At 44.1% G+C, this 21,540-nt stretch overlaps 1 protein-coding gene across 1 annotated transcript in view; it reads left to right on the top strand.

Annotated features, from left to right (window-relative positions):
- Nucleotides 1-21,540, top strand: part of LOC133538371 (titin-like) — a 263,574-nt gene that overhangs the window by 180,135 nt on the left and 61,899 nt on the right. The window contains exons 172-187 of the mRNA XM_061879957.1: nt 1,381-4,350; nt 4,437-4,757; nt 4,830-5,114; nt 5,235-5,540; nt 5,652-5,815; nt 7,366-7,591; nt 7,704-7,979; nt 8,059-8,358; nt 11,563-11,865; nt 11,937-12,236; nt 12,328-12,615; nt 12,697-12,999; nt 13,133-13,435; nt 13,514-13,819; nt 19,445-19,732; nt 21,223-21,513. Coding sequence (XP_061735941.1) covers nt 1,381-4,350; nt 4,437-4,757; nt 4,830-5,114; nt 5,235-5,540; nt 5,652-5,815; nt 7,366-7,591; nt 7,704-7,979; nt 8,059-8,358; nt 11,563-11,865; nt 11,937-12,236; nt 12,328-12,615; nt 12,697-12,999; nt 13,133-13,435; nt 13,514-13,819; nt 19,445-19,732; nt 21,223-21,513 — 7,230 coding nt within the window. The remainder of the gene's footprint in view (nt 1-1,380; nt 4,351-4,436; nt 4,758-4,829; nt 5,115-5,234; nt 5,541-5,651; nt 5,816-7,365; nt 7,592-7,703; nt 7,980-8,058; nt 8,359-11,562; nt 11,866-11,936; nt 12,237-12,327; nt 12,616-12,696; nt 13,000-13,132; nt 13,436-13,513; nt 13,820-19,444; nt 19,733-21,222; nt 21,514-21,540) is intronic.

The following is a 21,540-nucleotide window of genomic DNA, read 5'->3' as shown; positions in this document are numbered from 1 at the left end:
ACATGACATTTTATTTATTATTGATTAGCTTCAGAATAACAATGTTATTAAAAAGAATGAGAGACTTATTATACTCTAAAAATGTTGGTCTTACTTAAAAATGCACGAAAGGCATGAAACAAGTCAGCACAGGGCGACTGACTGGCAAAGACGAGCTTAAATACTGCCTCTGATTAGTGCTCGGGAAGCGGGCGTTTTGTCCACCAGAGACAGGTGGACAAAATGAGTAACCAAGGAAACCAGACAAGGGAGTGGAAAAAAACAGGAACTTAAAGAGTCCAAAGGACAAACAGCACTTGGCCAAACAAAATCATGATCAAGAGACATGAGATTTTATTTATTATTGATTAGCTTCAGAATAACAATGTTATTAAAAAGAATAAGAGACTTATTATACTCTAAAAATGTTGGTCTTACTTAAAAATGCACGCAAGGCATGAAACAAGTCAGCACAGGGCGACTGACTGGCAAAGACGAGCTTAAATACTGCCTCTGATTAGTGCTCGGGAAGCAGGTGAGCGGGCGTATTGTCCACCAGAGACAGGTGGACAAAATGAGTAACCAAGGAAACCAGACAAGGGAGTGGAAAAAACAGGAACTCAAAGAGTCCAAAGGACAAACAGCACTTGGCCAAACAAAAACATGATCAAGAGACATGACATTTTATTTATTATTGGTTAGCTTCAGAATAACAACGTTATTAAAAAGAATAAGAGACTTTTTATTCTCTAAAAATGTTGGTCTTACTTAAAAATGCATGCAAGGCATGAAACAAGTCAGCACAGGGCGACTGACTGGCAAAGACGAGCTTAAATACTGCCTCTGATTAGTGCTCGGGAAGCAGGTGAGCAGGCGTATTGTCCACCAGAGACAGTTCGACAAAATGAGTAACCAAGGAAACCAGACAAGGGAGTGGAAAAAAACAGGAACTTAAAGAGTCCAAAGGACAAACAGCACTTGGCCAAACAAAAACATGATCAAGAGACATGAGATTTTATTTATTATTGGTTAGCTTCAGACTAACAATGTTATTAAAAAGAATAAGAGACTTATTATACTCTAAGAATGTTGGTCTTACTTAAAAATGCACGAAAGGCATGAAACAAGTCAGCACAGGGCGACTGACTGGCAAAGACAAGCTTAAATACTGCCTCTGATTAGTGCTCGGGAAGTAGGTGGGCTTATCATACTCTAAAAATGTTGGTCTTACTTAAAAATGCACGCATTTAGTTGTATTCAGTGTTAAAAAATATGATATGGCTCTCACGGAAATACATTTTGAAATATTTGGCTTTCGTGGCTCTCTCAGCCAAAAAGGTTCCCGACCCCTGGTATGGTTTCATGAGGCGGGCCTCTTAAAGTTGTTTTTTTTTCTTTCAGTGCCACCCACTATTGAAGTCGATGTAAAGCTCATTGAGGGTATTGTTGTTAAGGCGGGAAGCAATGTTGTCCTCCCCGCCAAAATGACTGGAATCCCTAACCCAACTGCCAAGTGGATGACGGATGGTAAAGAAATAACATCTGAGGGCCGCTATAAGATCGAGTCCGCCGGAAGTACCACGGTCATGAGCATCGCAGACTGCAAGAGAGGAGACACTGGGGAATTCATCCTCACGGTGTCCAACCCCGCGGGCAGCAAGAGTGCTGCTCTGCATGTCACTGTGCTCGACCTTCCAGGTGCACCCATCGGACCCATTAACATCTTAGAGGTAACCCCTGATCACATGATGATACAATGGAGGCCACCTAAAGATGATGGCGGTACACCCATTACCAATTATGTGGTTGAAAAGAAAGACTTGAAGAAACCGTGGGAGCCCTGGTCAGTAGTGAGCTCCAGTGGTATCGGCACCAAAGCCAAGGTATCCCGCCTGGAGCAGGGTCGTGAGTACATCGTTCGCGTCCGCGCAGAAAACAAGATTGGAATCGGTGCCGGGCTTGAGAGTCCTCCGACTATTGCGAAGCATCTGTTCAACCCTCCTGGCCCACCAGGCCTCCCAATGTGCTCGGATATCACAGAGAATGCTGTGACAGTGGAATGGTCCTTGCCTGACTATGATGGAGGCAGTCCTATTAGTGGCTATGTGGTTGAACGCAGAGAAATGACAGGGAAGTGGATCCGTGTGAACAAAATTTCTGTATTGGACCTCAGATACAGAGTCTCGGGTCTATTTGAAGGCAACAGTTATGAGTTCAGAGTCTTTGCCGAGAACATTGCTGGTGTTAGTGAGCCATCCCTCACCTCTGACCCCGTCAGGGCCACTCGAGCTATCACTAAACCAGGACCTCCTATAAATCCTAAACTGAAGGACTGGAGTAAATCCTATGCTGATATCTGCTGGACCAAACCAACAAGGGATGGTGGCAGTCCAATTTTGGGCTATTTTGTTGAGATTCAGAAGTCAGGATCTGCCCAGTGGGACAGGATCAACAAGGAACTCATCAAAATGTGTGCCTACAGAGTCCAAGGCCTAATCGAAGGTATGGAATACAGAGTCCGTATCAGAGCGACAAACAAAGTTGGAGACAGTGAACCCCGGGAGCTGAGTGAGACCATATTGGCAAAGGACATTCTTGTTCCTCCTGAGATTTTTGTTGATGTGTCGTGCCGGGACTCTCTGACTGTCAGGGCTGGTCAGATCATAAGTTTGATGACTAGAGTCAAGGGCAGACCTGACCCAGAGATCACATGGACCAAGGATGCCAGAACCTTGTCTCGGGAAAAGCGCACTGAGCTGAATAACAACTATCCTTTGTGTGAATTGGTCATCAATGATTCCGTCAGATCAGATTATGGCAAATACTCCATTGTTGCCAAGAACAGCAGTGGACAGGCACAAGCCACTATTCTTGTCAATGTATTGGACACACCTGGAGCTTGCCAGAATATAAAGGTGGCCTATGTGACCAAGAACTCTTGCATGGTGTCATGGGAGAATCCAGAGGACAATGGAGGCACAGAGATCACCCAGTACATTATTGAGCACCGTCAGCCAAACCAGAGAGGATGGACAGTTGTGTCCAATGACTGTACAAAGCGCCTAATGAAAGCCCCTCTCTCAGAGGGCTGTGAGTACTTTTTCCGCGTTAGCGCCGAAAACAAAATCGGTGTCGGACCACCCATTGAAACCAAAACAGCCGTGCTGGCGGTGGACCCAATCGAAAAACCTGGCGAACCCATCGACTTCCATATTGCCGAGATTGGCAAAACCTTCTGCTTCCTCAAGTGGAAGAAGCCCGACTACGATGGAGGCAGTCGAAACCTGGCTTACCATGTGGAGAAGAAGCCAAAAGAGGCTGAGGAGTGGGAGAGACTTCACAAGGGTGCAATCAAAGAGACCTACTTCATGGCTGACAGGTGCATTGAAAACAAGGTCTACCAGTTCAGAGTTCAGACAAAGAATGAGGGTGGTGAAAGCAAGTGGGTGACCACAGCTGAAGTGCTGGTCAAGGAACAGCTTGTTGAACCAGAAATTAAGATCAAATTGGATGGAACCCTTGTAGTTAGGGCAGGAGACTCTATTGCGATCGACTCAATAGTTAAGGGTAAACCTCAGCCTGATGTCAAATGGACTAAGGATGACAGCACCGAGGAGATAAGAAAGAGCCCCAGGCTTCAGATAGAAACTGGTTCTGACTTCTCGAAGCTGCTGCTGACCCCTGCTCGGCGTACAGACAGTGGCAAATACGTCGTCAGTGCTTCAAACATTGCGGGGACATGCTCCGCGCATGCTAATGTCAATGTATTGGACCGACCTGGCCCCGTCAGTGATCTCAAGGTTTCCGGCATCACCGTCGACAGGTGCCGTTTATCCTGGAATACCCCAGAAGATGATGGAGGCTGTGAGATCTACAACTACATCATTGAAAAATGTGACACCAAGAGGGGTGTCTGGTCCGTCCACTCAAACGCTGTCATCACCAACAAAGCTAATGTTACTCGTCTTATCGAAGGAACCGAATATATCTTCAGAGTTCGTGCGGAGAATAAAATGGGTTCTGGCCCTGCAGTGGAGAGTGAAGCCATTGTAGCTGGCACTGAGTTTAGTGTCCCAGGAGCCCCTGAAACACCAGAGGTCACAAAGATGTCAAAGGAGGAGATGACTGTGCAGTGGTCAGAGCCTGAGAAAGATGGTGGAAAGCCAATCACCGGTTACCTGTTGGAAAAGAAAGAGGAACATGCTGTAAGGTGGTCTCCTGTTAACAAAGAGGCCACCCCTAGAACTTGCTTGACGGTGACAGGACTGCTACCCCTCCATGAATATCAATACCGAGTGAAAGCAGTCAACGAAATTGGGGTCGGCAATGCAAGCAAAGCCTCGCGTGCCGTCTCGGCTAAGGATGCACTTGGTATGTCACCGGTAGAGTAGTCAGAAACTTTTGATATTATATGTGGTCATTACTTCATTTGTACAAATTGTCATGTTTTCTTACAGAACCACCTGCACCACCGACCAACTTGAAGGTCCTGGACAGCACAAAGTCGAGCGTAACGCTCGGCTGGACCAAGCCTGTGTCAGATGGCGGAGCTCCCATAATCGGCTACGTTGTTGAGATGAGGTTGAAGGGAAGTGGCAAAAAAGGAGACGACAGTTGGAAACGGTGCAATGTGGCTGCTCAGCTTGTCGTTTGCGAGTTCACTGTCACGAGTCTGGATGAAAAACTTCTGTACGAGTTTCGAGTTTCAGCTCAAAACCAGGTGGGCCTCAGCCTGCCCTGTGACCTGGAGGCAGCTGTGAACCCCAAGGAGATACTCGGTGAGGACTTGTTCTACGTCCCCCAATGTGTAACATTTGAAATTTGGTATTGAATGCCTGTTTTATTAACAGAGGCACCGGAGATTGACTTGGATGCCAATCTAAAAACGGGGCTAACTGTAAGAGCCGGTTGTCCCATCAGACTATGTGCTACCATAAGAGGTAGACCACCTCCCAAAGTCACTTGGAGGAGGATGGGCATTGATAATGTAGTCAGGAAGGGCCATGTCGACATCATCGACACCATGACCTTCCTGGTCATACCTGATAGCACCCGCGATGACTCTGGAAAATACTGTCTGACTGTGCGCAGTCCTGCGGGAGAAAAGGCTGTTTTTGTGACTGTTAAGGTTCTTGGTAAGTTCTACCTTCTGCTTGTCGAAGCTTTTCTTATGACATAATTAATTGTGATCAAATAAAATGTGGATTGTTTCATTGGCATTAAAAAGTTGTGTTTCATGTCCTTTCCTCTAACAGATACCCCAGGACCTGTGATCAACCTGGAAGTCAGTGACATCAAACAGACATCAGCCATGCTGTCTTGGAGCCCTCCAGAGATCGACGGTGGCAGTGAAATTACTCACTACATTGTTCAGAAACGTGAAATTGATCGGAAGACGTGGGGAACGGTCAAAGCCGAAGTTGAGAAGGATAAGATCCCCTTTAAGGTCAGCGGTCTCATGCCGGGCACAGAGTACTACTTCAGAGTGACTGCTGTCAATGAGTATGGTCCAGGAGTTCCCAAGGTGTCACCCACTTCCTACCTAGCCTCTGATCCTGTCAGTAAGTATGACCTCTATGCCTTAGAGTAGTAATATGAGTGCTGAGGTCTGCGTTTCGTGACTTTTCCCATTTTTATCGGTCATAAGAGCGAACCATATTATTTTCTTTTAGGCAAACCTGATCCCTGTGAGAAGATTGAAGTTCTGGAAATCACAAAAAACAGTGCCACAGTTGGCTGGGTGAAGCCTGCAAGGGATGGCGGAGCAAAGATTGATGGCTATGTAATTGAGTACATGGAACTCAAGCCTCTTCCTGTCCCTAAAGCACCTGCAGAGGTATGAAGACCAATCTTCCTGCATTTTTAGTTTTGGTTGAACACTTACAGACAACATCTTTACCTGCACATTACCTACCTTCTCTGTATCCTGGAGTCAAACTGGTGCCTCCTTCTTTCACCCAGTCAACATATCTTTACCCGCACAGTACCTACCTTCTCTGCATTGTGTGGTCACGCTGGTGCTTCCTGCTTTTAAGCGGCCATCTCGCGACGGCAGCAGCATCAGCGTAGCAGTTCTTTGAAGGCTCGTAAAATCAAAACCGGAGCAGTTACAAAAACTCTTTCATCATCTTTTTATCAGAAGGGTTCAATCTCTTTCCTGTGCTAGTTTGAAGCCGATACAGCAAACGCGTTCAGAGGAGATAATGTTTGAAAAAAAAGTGACGGGTTTTTACAAAACTTTTGTTTTGAAGGGGTGATTGCCAACTTCCTGTTGATTTTTGCTGAACGATGTCAATGAATGAAATGTAGGTCTAAGTGAGACCTACATAGAGGTTTTTGTTTCATGTCTCTACAACATTCCTACTGGAAGTTAGAAGCAGTTTTGTCTGTGTTTTCTTCTAAGGAGCAGTTTTGTATGTGTTTTATTCATAGGGGGCACTATAGCGCAATTTAGAGGTTTGTTTTTTGTTTTGTTTTTATTAGATCGCAATTTTAGCCAGTCCTGATGTGTGTGTCCAGTTTGGTGAGTTTTGAAGCATTTTAAGGGGGGTCAAATTACAGCTCAAAGAGGCATAAATGACATTTTTTTAAGGAAACTTTTTTTTTGAAGGGGTTTTTACCAACTTCCTGTTGATTTTTGCTGAAGGATGTCAGAGTATGAAATATAGGTCTAAGTCAGACCTACATACAGGTTTTTATTTTGTGTCTCTACAACATTCTTAACGGACGTTACAAGCAGTTTTGTCTGTGTTTTTTTCCCTAGGGGGGGCGCTAGAGCCCAAGTTTGGGGTATGTTTTTTTATTAGATCGCTATTTTAGCCAGTCCTGATGTGTGTGTCCAGTTTGGTGAGTTTTGAAGCATTTTAAGGGGGGTCAAATTACAGCTCAAAGAGGCAAAAATGACATTTTTTTAGGAAACTTTTGTTCTGAAGGGGTTTTTGCCAACTTCCTGTTGATTTTTGCTGAAGGATGTCAGAGTATGAAATATAGGTCTAAGTCAGACCTACATACAGGTTTTTATTTTGTGTCTCTACAACATTCTTAACGGACGTTACAAGCAGTTTTGTCCGTTTTTTTCCTATAGGGCACTAAAGCACAATTTTGAATTTTGTTTTTTTGATGAGATTGCAATTTTTGCCAGTCCTGATGTGTGTGTCAAATTTAGTGAGTTTTGAAGCCTGTTAAGGGGGTCAAATTACAGCTCTAAGAGGCGGTGGAATAATAAAGAATAATAAAACCTTAGAAATACAATAGGGTCCTCTGTCCCAAAGGGATATCGGTCCCTAAAAAGTAGTGCCATAACAATGACAAAAAAAACAATTCATGGCATCATCATGAACAAAATATGACAAAGTGTTTATCAGGCATTCATTTTTTCAACTGCAGGTCCCGGATGGAGAAGTAGCTCCTCCACCGCCTCCAGTAGTTCCAGATGTGGGGGAGCCGGAGAAAGCGACATGGAATGCCTACACAACTGTCAAGGGGTTGAGCATCAGCATCAGTGGCCTAAAAGAGGGAAAGAGGTACAGGTTCAGAGTGGCTGCCAAAAACATGATGGGCTTAAGCCTGTTCACAGAGAGCAGAGAGCCGGTGGAGATTAAGGAACAGACATGTAAGTTCCAGTATCAGATGAATACGATCAATTATAAAAGTCAAATGCTTGAATACGATACATACCTCAGATTGAAACATTTGTTCCCCTCCACTCCGTATTTCGCAAACAGTGGAGCCAAAGATCGTAATGGCAGAGACGGTCAGCGCCAAAGCCGGAGCAAAGCTAAGGGTAGAGGCGCTGGTTTCTGGGAAACCTTCTCCGACCTGCGAGTGGATGTCCGGCGGAGTCCCACTGGTGTCGTCAAGTCGTCTGGCAGTGCACCGCTCTGGCAACATGTGCGTCTTGATCATCAAGGACGTCTCAAGGACAGACAGCGGGGAGTACAGCCTCGTGGCGGCAAACAGCTCTGGAAAAGTGGCTCAGGCCCTGAAAATTATCATCAGAGGTCAGTGGCCTTCATTTATTATCAGGACTCGGGAAATGAGGACTCGTGCGGCATGACAGAGATGATTTGTGTTTTGTAGATATTCCCGGACCTCCTGTGGGTCCTGTTGGAATCAGCGACATTGACGCGGATGCTTGCTCGCTGTCCTGGAGCAGTCCGTTGGAGGATGGAGGCAGCAAAATCACAAATTACCTGGTGGAGAAGTGTGATGTCAGTCGAGGTGACTGGGTGACCGCTGTTTCCTCCGGCCAGAAGACCAGCTGTAGGCTGGGGAAACTCGTTCCATTGAAAGAGTATGTGTTCCGCATCCGTGCTGAGAACCGCTACGGAGTGTCCGACCCTCTGCAGTCCGACAGAATGATCGCCAAGTTTCCATTTGGTAGGTTTTATTTTTTATGGTACACAATTGATGATCACGTAAGTTGCTAGTGTGTACAAATGGGCTGTGAATCTTTGGGCACCACACGATTCAAAATCACTTCTTTTTAGATAACATTGGGTGCCAGGCCTATGAGTCACTACATTCCTCCATAAAATATCAATCAATCAACTACATTTAAGACACCAAGTGTCTCAAAGGGCTGCACAAACCACAACGACATCCTCGGTAGAGCCCACGTAAGGGCAAGGAAAAACTCACACCCAATGGGACGTCGGTGACAGCTGACATTGATGACTATGAGAACCCCCCTAGGGGACCGAAAGCAATGGATCCAACATGATATTGTCAAAGTCCAATCCATAGTGGATCTAACATAACAGTGAGCGTCCAGTCCAAAGTGGATCCAATATAGTAGCGAGAGTCCCGTCCATAGTGGAGCCAGCAGGAAACCATCCCAAGCAGAGGCGGATCAGCAGCGCAGAGATGTCCCCAACCGCTCGTCCTGGGTCCTGACTCTGGACGAGCGGTCCATCCTGGGTCCCGGTTCTGGACAGCCAGTACTTCATGCATGGCCACCGGACCTGTATCCCCCCTGCCCAACCACCCAACAAGGGAGAGGGGGGGGGGGGGGGGGGGGAGAAGAAACGGCAGATCAACTGGTCTAAAAAGGGGGTCTATTTAAAGGCTAGAGCAGGGGTAGGGAACCTATGGCTCTAGAGCCAGATGTGGCTCTTTTGATGACTGCATCTGGCTCTCGGATAAATCTGAGCTGACACTGCTTAACACGATAACTAATGAATAATTCCACTTGTAATCACAGTGTTAAAAAATAATGTTAAAAATATAAAAATGCTCATGCATTTGAATCCATCTATCCTTTTTCTACCGCACCTGTTCAAGAAGTTGCCTTAAGGGTAAGAAACAATTGATTTATTATTGGTTAGTGTAGGGCTAGCCCTTTTGGGGGTTCTTCAAAAAGGCCCAGGTGGGCCTTTTACACATTTGTCGCTGATTTTGAGGCCGGTCCTGGCAACACCCCGCTTCGCTGCAGACCCGCAGGCCACGCCCCCTCCTAAATTAGCTTCAGAATAACAACGTTATTACAAAGAATAAGAGACCTATTATACTCTAGAAATGTTGGTCTTACTTAAAAAAGCACGCAAGGCATGAAACAAGTCAACACAGGGCGACTGACTGGCAAAGACAAGCTTAAATACTGCCTCTGATTAGTGCTCGGGAAGCAGGTGAGCGGGCGTTTTGTCCACCAGAGATAGGTGGACAAAATGAGTAACCAAGGAAACCAGACAAGGGAGTTTTAGTTGTGTTCAGTGTTAAAAATATATTATATGGGTCTTACGTAAAAACATTCTAAAATAGTTGTCTTCTTGGCTCTCTCAGACAAAAAGGTTCCCGACCCCTGGGCTAGAGTATACAAATGAGTTTTAAGATGAGACTTAAATGCTTCTACTGAGGTACCATCTCGAACTGTTACTGCTAGAACATTCTAGAGTACTGGAGCCTGATTGGAAAACGCTCTATATAAAATAGATAAAAAGCTCTGATACTTTTTAATATTACTTAACCAAAAACTGTTTTTGATTAATAAAATTTTAGCTAAACATTTAATAAAGTCAAATACTACTAAGGCTACAAGACTTTTCTTTTCTAGTACAGCAAATTTGGGCGTTAGCAACAATATTATTTGCCTGAGTGGCTGGACAGGACAGATAAAAATAACTATATTTTATTCATTTATCGTTTTTTTAAGATTGGTTTTCGATTTTTTTTTCTTCAAAGGATTTAGAATCGGTACAAATAAGAAGATTCAGTCGGAAAAAAAAAATATGTCCAGTGTACAAAGTATAAAATACAAGCTTCACGTTACGGGTTGTACTTTTATAGCGCTTTTCTACCGTCAAGGTACTCAAAGCGCTTTAGAGTAGATTAGATTAGATAGTACTTTATTTATTCCGTCAGCAAAATCCCATTCAAGATCAGACAAACATTAAAGGGAGACAGAACAGGATCGCTGACGGGTCTGCCGGCTTCCAGCGCCCCTTACAAAAAAAGATGAGATACAGGTAAACAGGGGGGGGGGGATAGAAGATTAAAATAAAATAAAAAAAACGGTCTTAGCCTGGGCCCTGGAGAGGGGGTGCAGACTGAGGCCAAGGGAAAAAAACAACAACTCACAGTCATAGTACACATCCCTCTTACATGTGTGTAACATCAAACATCAAAGAACACAGTGGACATTAAAGACATTAAAGCAGCAGATGCAACCAGACACTTCTACATACAGCTATGAATAAAAAGTAAAAGAAACATATCCACTGTGGTGGCCTCTGCGGTGTTCCACGCCATCGTCCGCTGGGGTGGAGGGAGGATGGCCAGAGACAGGAGCAGACCCAACAAAGCAACCAGGACAGCCGACTCCACTCCCGGCCAGTGTCCAGTCCGCATGGATGAGCGATGATACGTCCAAGGAGACTGAGGTGTCGGACACCTGCTCACCCAGCCAAGACACCGCGAAGCCTCTCCGTCCCAGCGCTCAGTGCCAGCTCCGCAGCCCTGTCCCCTCATCCGCATCTCCTCCAGTCCCTCCAAAGCGACTCCGGTGTGGCAGAGACCCAGCAGCTGGTCTCCATGGCCAAAAGGCTCCCGGGAGGCAGATCCAGAAGTCCACAAAAAAAGCCCCACAGAGGTCACGAAAGTGACACCCCTTGTCACACAGTCCCAAAGGGTCCCGGACCAAAAGGCAAAAAAATATAATAACACATGAAAACAAGAGGGAAACACAAAAGGATGACACAAGAGCACAGAGCTCCTGCCTACACTACACTACACTACACTTTGACACTATTTCCACATACACCCACTAACCACGCCCATCAGGAGCAAGGGTGAAGTGTCTTGCTCAAGGACACGACGGACGTGACTGGGTCGGTAAAAGATGGGGATTGAACAAAGGAACCCTCAGGTTGCTTGCACGGCCACTCTCCCAACCGCGCCACGCCGTCCCACAAGTTCAGTTGGTCAGCTTTGCGTACACTTTCAAGTTTACACGTTTTAGTACACAAAAAGCTGGACTAGATCTGGCCCTTAATGTTTAAAGTGGTCTTGAGTATGTTATAGTCAATATTGCCACACAGTACGAAGAATGTCATTCCAGGAAAGTAATATTGTGTTTTTATCCACCAGATGTTCCGAGCGAACCTCTTAACTGCCACGTCAACAAAACCAACAAGGACTGCATGTTTGTGGCCTGGGACAAGCCGGAGACTGATGGCGGCAGCCCCATTACGGGTTACTACATCGAGCGCAAAGAAAGAAACAGCCTTATATGGGTGAAGGCTAATGACACTGTTGTCCGGAGCACCGAGTACCCCTGCGCTGGCCTGATCGAAGGCCTGGAGTACACTTTTAGGGTCTCCGCCATCAACCGTGCTGGTCAAGGAAAGCCAAGCAAGAAGACCGACTTTGTAACTGCTAGAACACCCATTGGTGAGTTCTCATGAACACTTTGAATGAATTCACTTTTGCTACGCATACTCACGTAAGTCATCGTGTCACAGATACACCGGGGAAACCAGAAGTCCTGGACATGACCAAGAACTCTGTCACTCTTGTATGGGGCCGACCCAAGAACGACGGCGGTAGCAAGATTATCGGCTACTATGTAGAGGCCCTGCGGTTGCCTGGAGAACTATGGGTGCGCTGTAACACCAGCACCCAAAACGTCCCAAAGGAGGAGTACACCGTGACTGGTCTAGAGCGAGACCTGCGGTACCAGTTCAGAGTCATTGCCAAAACAGCTGTCAACATTAGCAAACCCTCAGAGCCCACAGATGCTATCCTGGTCTGTGCTGAGAATGGTGAGCGGGATTAACTCTGAAAAAAATATATTTTTTATTCCTGACTAACTTGGAGATGGGTTCACAAGTATTGTTGTACTGTTTACTACAGTTCCTCCAAGGATAGAACTTAATGCCAGAATGCAGAAGGGTTTGAAGGTAAAGGCTGGGTCTACAATTCTTCTGGAGGCTGATGTGTCTGGTAAACCAATGCCCAAAGTCTCCTGGAAAAAAGGTGATGACACCCTGAGGTCAAGTGAAGGCCAGGTTATCAGCCAGCAGAGACACCATTTCCAAATGGAAATTACATCCGTCACCAAGGAACACACCGGAATGTTTACCATACTTGCGGAAAATAACAGTGGATCCAAGACTGCAGACATTGAGGTTACAGTTTTAGGTGGGTACTTCTTGTCCGTAACCAACTGATGTGCTCAATTTGATTACTGAAGTCTAGTGAGGTAATTATTTTCTTATGCAGATGTGCCCGGACCACCTGCCAGTGCCAAGTACCTTGAAGTCTTTGCCACCAGAATAAAGTTGTCTTGGGAGCCACCTTTAAAGGATGGTGGCTCCCCTGTTCAGAACTACATTTTGGACAAGCGTGAGACCAGCAGAGCCAACTGGGCGCAGGTTTCCTCGAAGATCAAGGGTGACAATCTTGAACTAAGTGTGGAGAAACTTATCGAAGGACACGAATACCAGTTCAGAATCAGAGCTGAGAATACCTGGGGAGTTGGAGACAGTCTCATCACTAAACCCGTCATTGCCAAGAACCCATTCAGTGAGTTCATCCTTTGATTAGCTCAGCTGTTTGTCTAGGAAGGACTTAAGAGACTAGTTATCTATCAAAATATTCAGTTTATTCCAATAGAAATCATTTGAATCTCAACTAAAATTGTCAATGTATGCCCTAGCTATCCCGGGCCCCTGCGAGGCTCCAGTAATCACCAATGTCACCAAGGAGGCGATGACCGTGAGCTGGAAGGAGCCCAGTGATGATGGAAAGTCCGTCATTCTGGGTTATATGCTTGAGAGAAAGGAAACCAAGGAGATCAACTGGACCAAGATGAACAGGAAACCCTTAACGGAAAGGATCTTTGTTGCTTCAGGCCTTACCGAGGGTACTGAGTATGAATTCAGAGTCATTGCCGTCAATGTGGCAGGACCTGGAAAACCCAGTGAGCCCTCGGCTGGTGCAACCGCACAGGATCCCATCAGTGAGTTTCCTAACCTTTTAACCGCAAATTCTTTCTCTGGTACTTGTTTATAACTTTGGAAATTGTGCACTGCCATAGCTCCTCCCGGTCCTGTGCTGAAACCCAGTGTCACCGACACCACCCACGGCACTTTAAGCTTGACCTGGACTGCCCCTGCCTACAATGGCGGAAGCCCGGTCTTGGGATACCTGGTGGAGTGCAGGAGGACGGACACCACAGACTGGATCCGCTGCAATGTTCCGAGGAACTTGCAGGACACCAACTACACGATACAGAACCTCATACACAAGGCCGAGTACCAGTGCCGTATCACTGCTGTCAATAAGGTTGGCTTCGGCGAGCCAGTCGAAGTACCCGGCAAGCACATCGCCCAGGACATCAGTGGTATTTATTTTATTGACTCCGTTGTTTCTTTGTACATAAAAGTCTACTAACGATTTTCGTGCACTAAAACAAGCTGATCTACTGAAGGTGAGCAAAGTGGATTGCGTCTCTTAAGTGAGTGGAATAGGGCGTCCTTAGGCCTATTTTAAGAGGGCTAAACCCTCACTAAAATATGTTAAACCCTGCGTAAAGAAGCGCCTGTCAAATGTAAATTATAGAATGACAATAGAATAGAATAGAAAGTACTTTATTGATCCCCGGGGGAAAGACGGTTCGTATAAAATGTTACCCCAAACGTATTTCTGGGAACTCTTGGACTTTTTGTGGCTTTAGTAAGCAGAAGGTTTTGGCTATCACATCTCTGTCGCGGTTTGAATTTTGGTAAGGTTTTTAAATGTTTATTCTAATTACCGTACTTTTCGGACTATAAGGCGCACTTAAAATCATTGTATTTTCTCATAACCCGACAGTGCTCCTTATGCGCGAAATAGTGAAGTGAATTGAAGTGAATTACATTTATATAGCGCTTTTCTCTAGTGACTCAAAGCGCTTTACATAGTGAAACCCAATATCTAAGTTACATTTAAACCAGTGTGGGTGGCGCTGGGAGCAGGTGGGTAAAGTGTCTTGCCCAAGGACACAACGGCAGTGACTAGGATGGCGGGAAGCGAGAATCGAACCTGCAACCCTTAAGTTGCTGGCACGGCCACTCTGCCAACCGAGCTATACCGTAATAATTACGGTTGTGCTTACCGACCTCGAAGCTATTTTATTTGGTATATGGTGAAATTGGAAATTTGACCGGTAGATGGCAGCCACACATCAGAGATATTTGTCGACTGCAATATGACAAAGTGATTAAGAGACCTGATTCTCATCGTTTGGATGGGTGGCCAAATACTTTTTGGCAATACAGTGCGTATTCTGATCATCAAAATGGCCACAAAACTGGGAGGAGAAAATGCAAATATATTTAATTGGCACACACAAGGTGATTTATCAAAACTCATTACCATTCTGCGAGCACTTTTTTTGCACTCCGTTTAGCTGCCGTCTGCACAGACAAGAATCCTCCGTCCTACGCCTGTGTCTACCTTTTGGACGGTCCGATATCAAAAAATAGTAGACATAGTGTCTACTTAATTGTATCATTTTATATATGATGCTATAGCTGCTAGAAGGCTTGTTAAACGTATTCAATTGATGTCTTTCGGCATCATTTAAAACAAACGTTAAAGTTTGGGTTTTTTTCACAGAGTATATATTAAAATATTTCTTATATGAAAACCTTCTTTAACCTTCCTCTTGTGTTAGCTTTCTGTTAGCATCTCTTATGTTAACGGGTCGGTTTTGACCCATGTCTTAAATCAGCTGTAAAATACACTAAAAACAATTATCTATCATCCAATTTGTTTCTCATCTCTTGGTTACCTCGTTAGGCTTCCTTATCGTTGAAAATATTGGTTTTAATATTTTTGGTTTGGGCCGTCGGGCCTTTTTTTGTCAGTATACCCCTTGATTTAAATTTTTAAAAATGGTAAAACGAACCTCAAGAGAATCATATAAATAAAAAAAAGGTTGTTGTGTTACCTAACTATTACTAAGGGGTATTAGAACACATCTCTTAAATAAATGTGTTTTATTTATTTTTTCATTTTAAGAATTTTAACTATAGTAACATCTATGGTGTTACGGGTCAATTTCGACCCATTTATATTTACTTCAAGAAAAAGGCTAAAACGTATTTTTTTCAGCAACAGAAATCCAACATCAAACAACCAACAACCAATCAAGCAAATGAAACCAAGAGAAATAGATTACTAGTTCCAAAACTAATAAAAAAACAAAATCAGAGTGGCAAAAAGTGACACTTTTAGTGTCCGTCTTTTGTTTGTTTTTGTACAGGAAAACAAGGTAAAATGAGAATCCACTAAAGCTCACATGATTGGGAGAGGAGCTGGCTGTCAGTGTGTTCAATTTTGGCTCTTATCATTGCTTTATCATCTTATTTTTTATAACCGTGTCAAAACCGACCCTAACAACACCAACGGCATAATTTCTACCAGAGCATTTTATAATTTAGTGAAAAAAATTTTAATGTTTTATTTTGTTGACAAAGAGGTTCCTGACAAAGTCAAAAAGCTTTGATGCAAAAAAATAAATGTATGTGGTGTTTTTATGCATTTAAAAACTAAAACGGGTCGGTGCCGACCCTAACACAAGACGAAGGTTAAATATGCATTTTTTCCGCATCATCGCCAGTGATCGCACAATTGATGAGGAAAACAAAATCCTCATTTAAATAAGATGGTCTGCACCACTTTACTATTTTACAGTGAAACGGACGCAACACACCCCTGCTTAGTCCGGGGTGTTTGGATCTTAGTAAATCAGGCCCATAGTCTAAGTAATAATTGTGCAGTAGGGTTGTCTCGATACCAGTATGTTGGTACCGGTACCAAAATGTATGTCGATACTTTTCTAAACAAAGGGGACCAAAAAAAATGGTATCATCGGCTTTATTTTAAAATAAAAATGTTAGCGTAGATGAAACATATGTTTATTATTGTTATTTAGTCCTTTAATAAAATGTTGAACATATTAGACAACTTGTCTTTTAGTAGTAAGTAAACAAACAAAGTTGGTCCTAATTGGCCTAATTTGCCTAAATTGGCCCTAATTTGCCTAAATTGGCCCTAAATTGGCCCTTCAAACATTTTGCAAAGTGATCACTACAGACAGTTGTTTGCCAATGTAGTCCTTTAATAAAATGTTGAACATACTAGACAACTTGTCTTTTAGTAGTAAGTAAACAAACAAAGTTGGTCCTAATTGGCCTAATTTGTCTAAATCTGCCCTAATTTGCCTAAATTGGCCCTAAATTGGCCCTTCAAACATTTTGCAAAGTGATCACTGCAGACAGTTGTTTGCCAATTTAGTTCTTTAATAAAATGTTGAACATAATAGACAACTTGTCTTTTAGTAGTAAGTAAACAAACAAAGTTGGTCCTAATTGGCCTAAATTGGCCCTTCAAACATTTTGCAAAGTGATCACTGCAGACAGTTTGCCAATTTAGTCCTTGAATAAAATGTTGAACATACTAGACAACTTGTCTTTTAGTAGTAAGTAAACAAACAGAGTTGGTCCTAATTGGTCTAATTTGCCTAAATTGGCCCTAATTTGCCTAAATTGGCCCTTCAAACATTTTGCAAAGTGATCACTGCAGACAGTTGTTTGCCAATTTAGTCCTTGAATAAAATGTTGATCATACTAGACAACTTGTCTTTTAGTAGTAAGTAAACAAACAAAGTTGGTCCTAATTGGCCTAATTTGCCTAAATTGGCCCTAATTTGCCTAAATTGGCCCTAAATTGGCCCTTCAAACATTTTGCAAAGTGATCACTACAGACAGTTGTTTGCCAATGTAGTCCTTTAATAAAATGTTGAACATACTAGACAACTTGTCTTTTAGTAGTAAGTAAACAAACAAAGTTGGTCCTAATTGGCCTAATTTGTCTAAATTTGCCCTAATTTGCCTAAATTGGCCCTAAATTGGCCCTTCAAACATTTTGCAAAGTGATCACTGCAGACAGTTGTTTGCCAATTTAGTTCTTTAATAAAATGTTGAACATAATAGACAACTTGTCTTTTAGTAGTAAGTAAACAAACAAAGTTGGTCCTAATTGGCCTAAATTGGCCCTTCAAACATTTTGCAAAGTGATCACTGCAGACAGTTTGCCAATTTAGTCCTTGAATAAAATGTTGAACATACTAGACAACTTGTCTTTTAGTAGTAAGTAAACAAACAGAGTTGGTCCTAATTGGTCTAATTTGCCTAAATTGGCCCTAATTTGCCTAAATTGGCCCTTCAAACATTTTGCAAAGTGATCACTGCAGACAGTTGTTTGCCAATTTAGTCCTTGAATAAAATGTTGATCATACTAGACAACTTGTCTTTTAGTAGTAAGTAAACAAACAAAGTTGGTCCTAATTGGCCTAATTTGCCTAAATTGGCCCTTCAAACATTTTACAAAGTGATCACTGCAGACAGTTGTTTGCCAATTTAGTCCTTCAATAAAATGTTGAACATACTAGACAACTTGTCTTTTAGTAGTAAGTAAACAAACAAAGACTCCTAATTAGTCTGCACTAATGTCATTTGTACACCTATTATTTTATACACATTATGTTTTAACATGTTCTATCTACACTTCTGTTAAAATGTAATAATCACTTATTCTTCTTTTATTTGATACTTGACATTAGTATTGGATGATATCACACATTCAGGCCTCGCTCCGATACCAAGTAGTTACAGCATCATAAAAATAAAATGTAATACCTAATAAACCAATTCAGATGTAAAGGGTAGGTGTCGCGCTGTTTTCTGTTTTAACCTATCCTATCTACACTTCTGTTAAAATGTAATAATAACTTATTCTTCTTTTATTTGATACCTGACATTAGTATTGAATGATATCACACATTTAGGTCTCGATCCGATACCAAGTAGTTACAGCATCATATAAATAAAATGTAATACCTAATAAACCAATTCAGATGTAAAGGGTAGGTGTCGCGCTGTTTTCTGTTTTAACATGTTCTATCTACACTTCTGCTCAAATGTAATAATTACTTGTTCTTCTCTTCTTTGATACTTGACATTAGTTTTGGATGATATCACACATTGAGGTCTCGTTCCGATACCAAGTAGTTACAGCATCATATAAATAAAATGTAATACCTAATAAACCAATTCAGATGTAAAGGGTAGGTGTTGCGCTGTTTTCTGTTTTAACATGTTCTATCTACACTTCTGCTCAAATGTAATAATTACTTGTTCTTCTCTTCTTTGATACTTGACATTAGTTTTGGATGATATCACACATTGAGGTCTCGTTCCGATGCCAAGCAGTACAGGATCATACATAGGTCATGTTCAAAGTCCTCATGTGTCCAGGGACGTATTTACTGACTTTGTAGAGATAATGAGTTTTTAAAAAAGGAAAACATTTTTTGTGACGCTAAAAAAATATCGATGTAATCATAGTAGTATCGACTAGATACGCTCTTTTACTTGGTATTATTACAGTGGATGTCAGGTTTACATTGTGAGCATGTTTAGCTATTCCTCGTCCTCCAGTGATGATGAAACTCGTAAGAAACATACTTTATTTGTCGCCATGGAGACCAGGATTAGTGATTTTGAAGTAGCTGAAACACTGCGGATGGGCGTTAGCTGCTAGCTAGCTAGCAATGTCTTAAAAGAGTTTTTTCTGAGGGTGTTTCAGTGTTACAACTTCACCTTTATCTTCTACTTTGTACACCAAAATCCGTCCATTCTCCCGTTTCTGTCTACCCACTGTGTCTGCTTGTGAGTACTCTGCGTGTGTGCGCTGCCGAACATGCTCCTCCGCTCGTTAAAAACCAGCAATGCCACCACGTCATGCCCGTTAAAACCGAATATGACTCATTAGTATCGTGGTACTGAACCAGTACAGGTGTACCGTACAACCCTATTGTGCAGTTGTGTGAACCCTCATTTTGAATAGTCACACTACAAAGTTAACAAATGGATATCACTGCATTGACTAAAAAGGAAAATAACCTTCGGTGATCTTTTAGTACCTCCAGAGGCGGAGCTGAGTGCTGAGCTAAAAGACGGCCTGGAACTGCGCGCCGGGGCCACCATGAGACTTCACGCCAGGATCAAGGGCCACCCCTTCCCCAAGATCACCTGGGCAAAAATGAACACTAACATCAAAGACCGCCAAGGGATTCTTATTAAATCCACCAAGAGTGACAGCACTGTGACGGTGGAGAATGTCAACAGATACGATGCGGGCAAATACATCCTGACCCTGGAGAGTGCTGCCGGCATGAAGATGTACACCATCATCGTCAAAGTTCTTGGTAAGAAGCCTTTTTGGTTTGTTTTTCCACCGGAGCTAAGACGTGAAACATTTGTCCAAGTACAATGGTATAAAACAAACAAAAGTTTAGAGCTCTGGATTGGCAGACCGGGGTGGTGGTTCCTCTCTTTAAGAAGGCGGACCGGAGGGTGTGTTCCAACTATCGTGGGATCACACTCCTCAGCATTCCCGGTAAGGTTTATTCAGGTGTACTGGAGAGGAGGCTACGCCGGATAGTCGAACCTCGGATTCAGGAGGATCAGTGTGGTTTTCGTCCTGGTCGTGGAACTGTGGACCAGCTCTATACTCTCGGCAGGGTTCTTGAGGGTGCATGGGAGTTTGCCCAACCAGTCTACATGTGCTTTGTGGACTTGGAGAAGGCATTCGACCGTGTCCCTCGGGAAGTCCTGTGGGGAGTGCTCAGAGAGTATGGGGTATCGGACTGTCTTATTGTGGCGGTCCGTTCCCTGTACGATCAGTGCCAGAGCTTGGTCCGCATTGCCGGCAGTAAGTCGAACACATTTCCAGTGAGGGTTGGATTCCGCCAAGGCTGTCCTTTGACACCGATTCTGTTCATAACTTTTATGGACAGAATTTCTAGGCGTTGAGGGGTTCCGGTTTGGTAACCGCAGGATTAGGTCTCTGCTTTTTGCAGATGATGTGGTCCTGATGGCTTCATCTGACCGGGATCTTCAGCTCTCGCTGGATCGGTTCGCAGCCGAGTGTGAAGCGACCGGAATGAGAATCAGCACCTCCAAGTCCGAGTCCATGGTTCTCGCCCGGAAAAGGGTGGAATGCCATCTCCGGGTTGGGGAGGAGACCCTGCCCCAAGTGGAGGAGTTCAAGTACCTAGGAGTCTTGTTCACGAGTGAGGGAAGAGTGGATGGTGAGATCGACAGGCGGATCGGTGCGGCGTCTTCAGTAATGCGGACGTTGTACCGATCCGTTGTGGTGAAGAAGGAGCTGAGCCGGAAGGCAAAGCTCTCAATTTACCGGTTGATCTACGTTCCCATCCTCACCTATGGTCATGAACTTTGGGTCATGACCGAAAGGATAAGATCACGGGTACAAGCGGCCGATATAAGTTTCCTCTGCCGTGGGGAGGGTCTCTCCCTTAGAGATAGGGTGAGAAGCTCCGCCATCCGGGAGGAACTCAAAGTAAAGCCGCTGCTCCTTCACATCGAGAGGAGCCAGATGAGGTGGTTCGGGCATCTGGTCAGGATGCCACCCGAACGCCTCCCTAGGGAGGTGTTTAGGGCACGTCCAACCGGTAGGAGGCCACGGGGAAGACCCAGGACACGTTGGGAAGACTATGTCTCCCGGCTGGCCTGGGAACGCCTCGGGATCCCCCGGGAAGAGCTAGACGAAGTGGCTGGGGAGAGGGAAGTCTGGGTTTCCCTGCTTAGGCTGTTGCCCCCGCGACCCGACCTCGGATAAGCGGAAGATGATGGATGGATGGATGGAAGTTTAGATCTTTACTTGTTTCTTTAGACACTCCTGGGCCACCAGTCCATCTGATCGCGAAAGAGACCACAAGGGACAGCGCCTCCCTCTACTGGGATGCACCTCTCATAGACGGGGGTTCTAATATCACCCACTATATTGTCGAGAAGCGTGACTCTGAGAGGAAAGCCTGGTCCGGTGTTTCTCACAACTGCACCAAGACATCTTTGAAGGTGGGAGACCTGAATGCGGGACGGTCCTACTGCTTCAGAGTCTCAGCCGTTAATCAGCTCGGTGCTGGAGAGTTCTGCGAGACCCCCGACGCTGTCAAGGCTTCCGGTGAGTGTTTTGAGCATATTTTGGGCA

The sequence above is a fragment of the Nerophis ophidion genome, linkage group LG19, assembly GCF_033978795.1.
Source record: "Nerophis ophidion isolate RoL-2023_Sa linkage group LG19, RoL_Noph_v1.0, whole genome shotgun sequence".
NCBI lineage: Eukaryota > Metazoa > Chordata > Actinopteri > Syngnathiformes > Syngnathidae > Nerophis > Nerophis ophidion.
The sequence above is the reverse complement of the archived record's forward strand: the minus strand, read 5'-3'. Positions and strand labels throughout refer to the sequence as shown.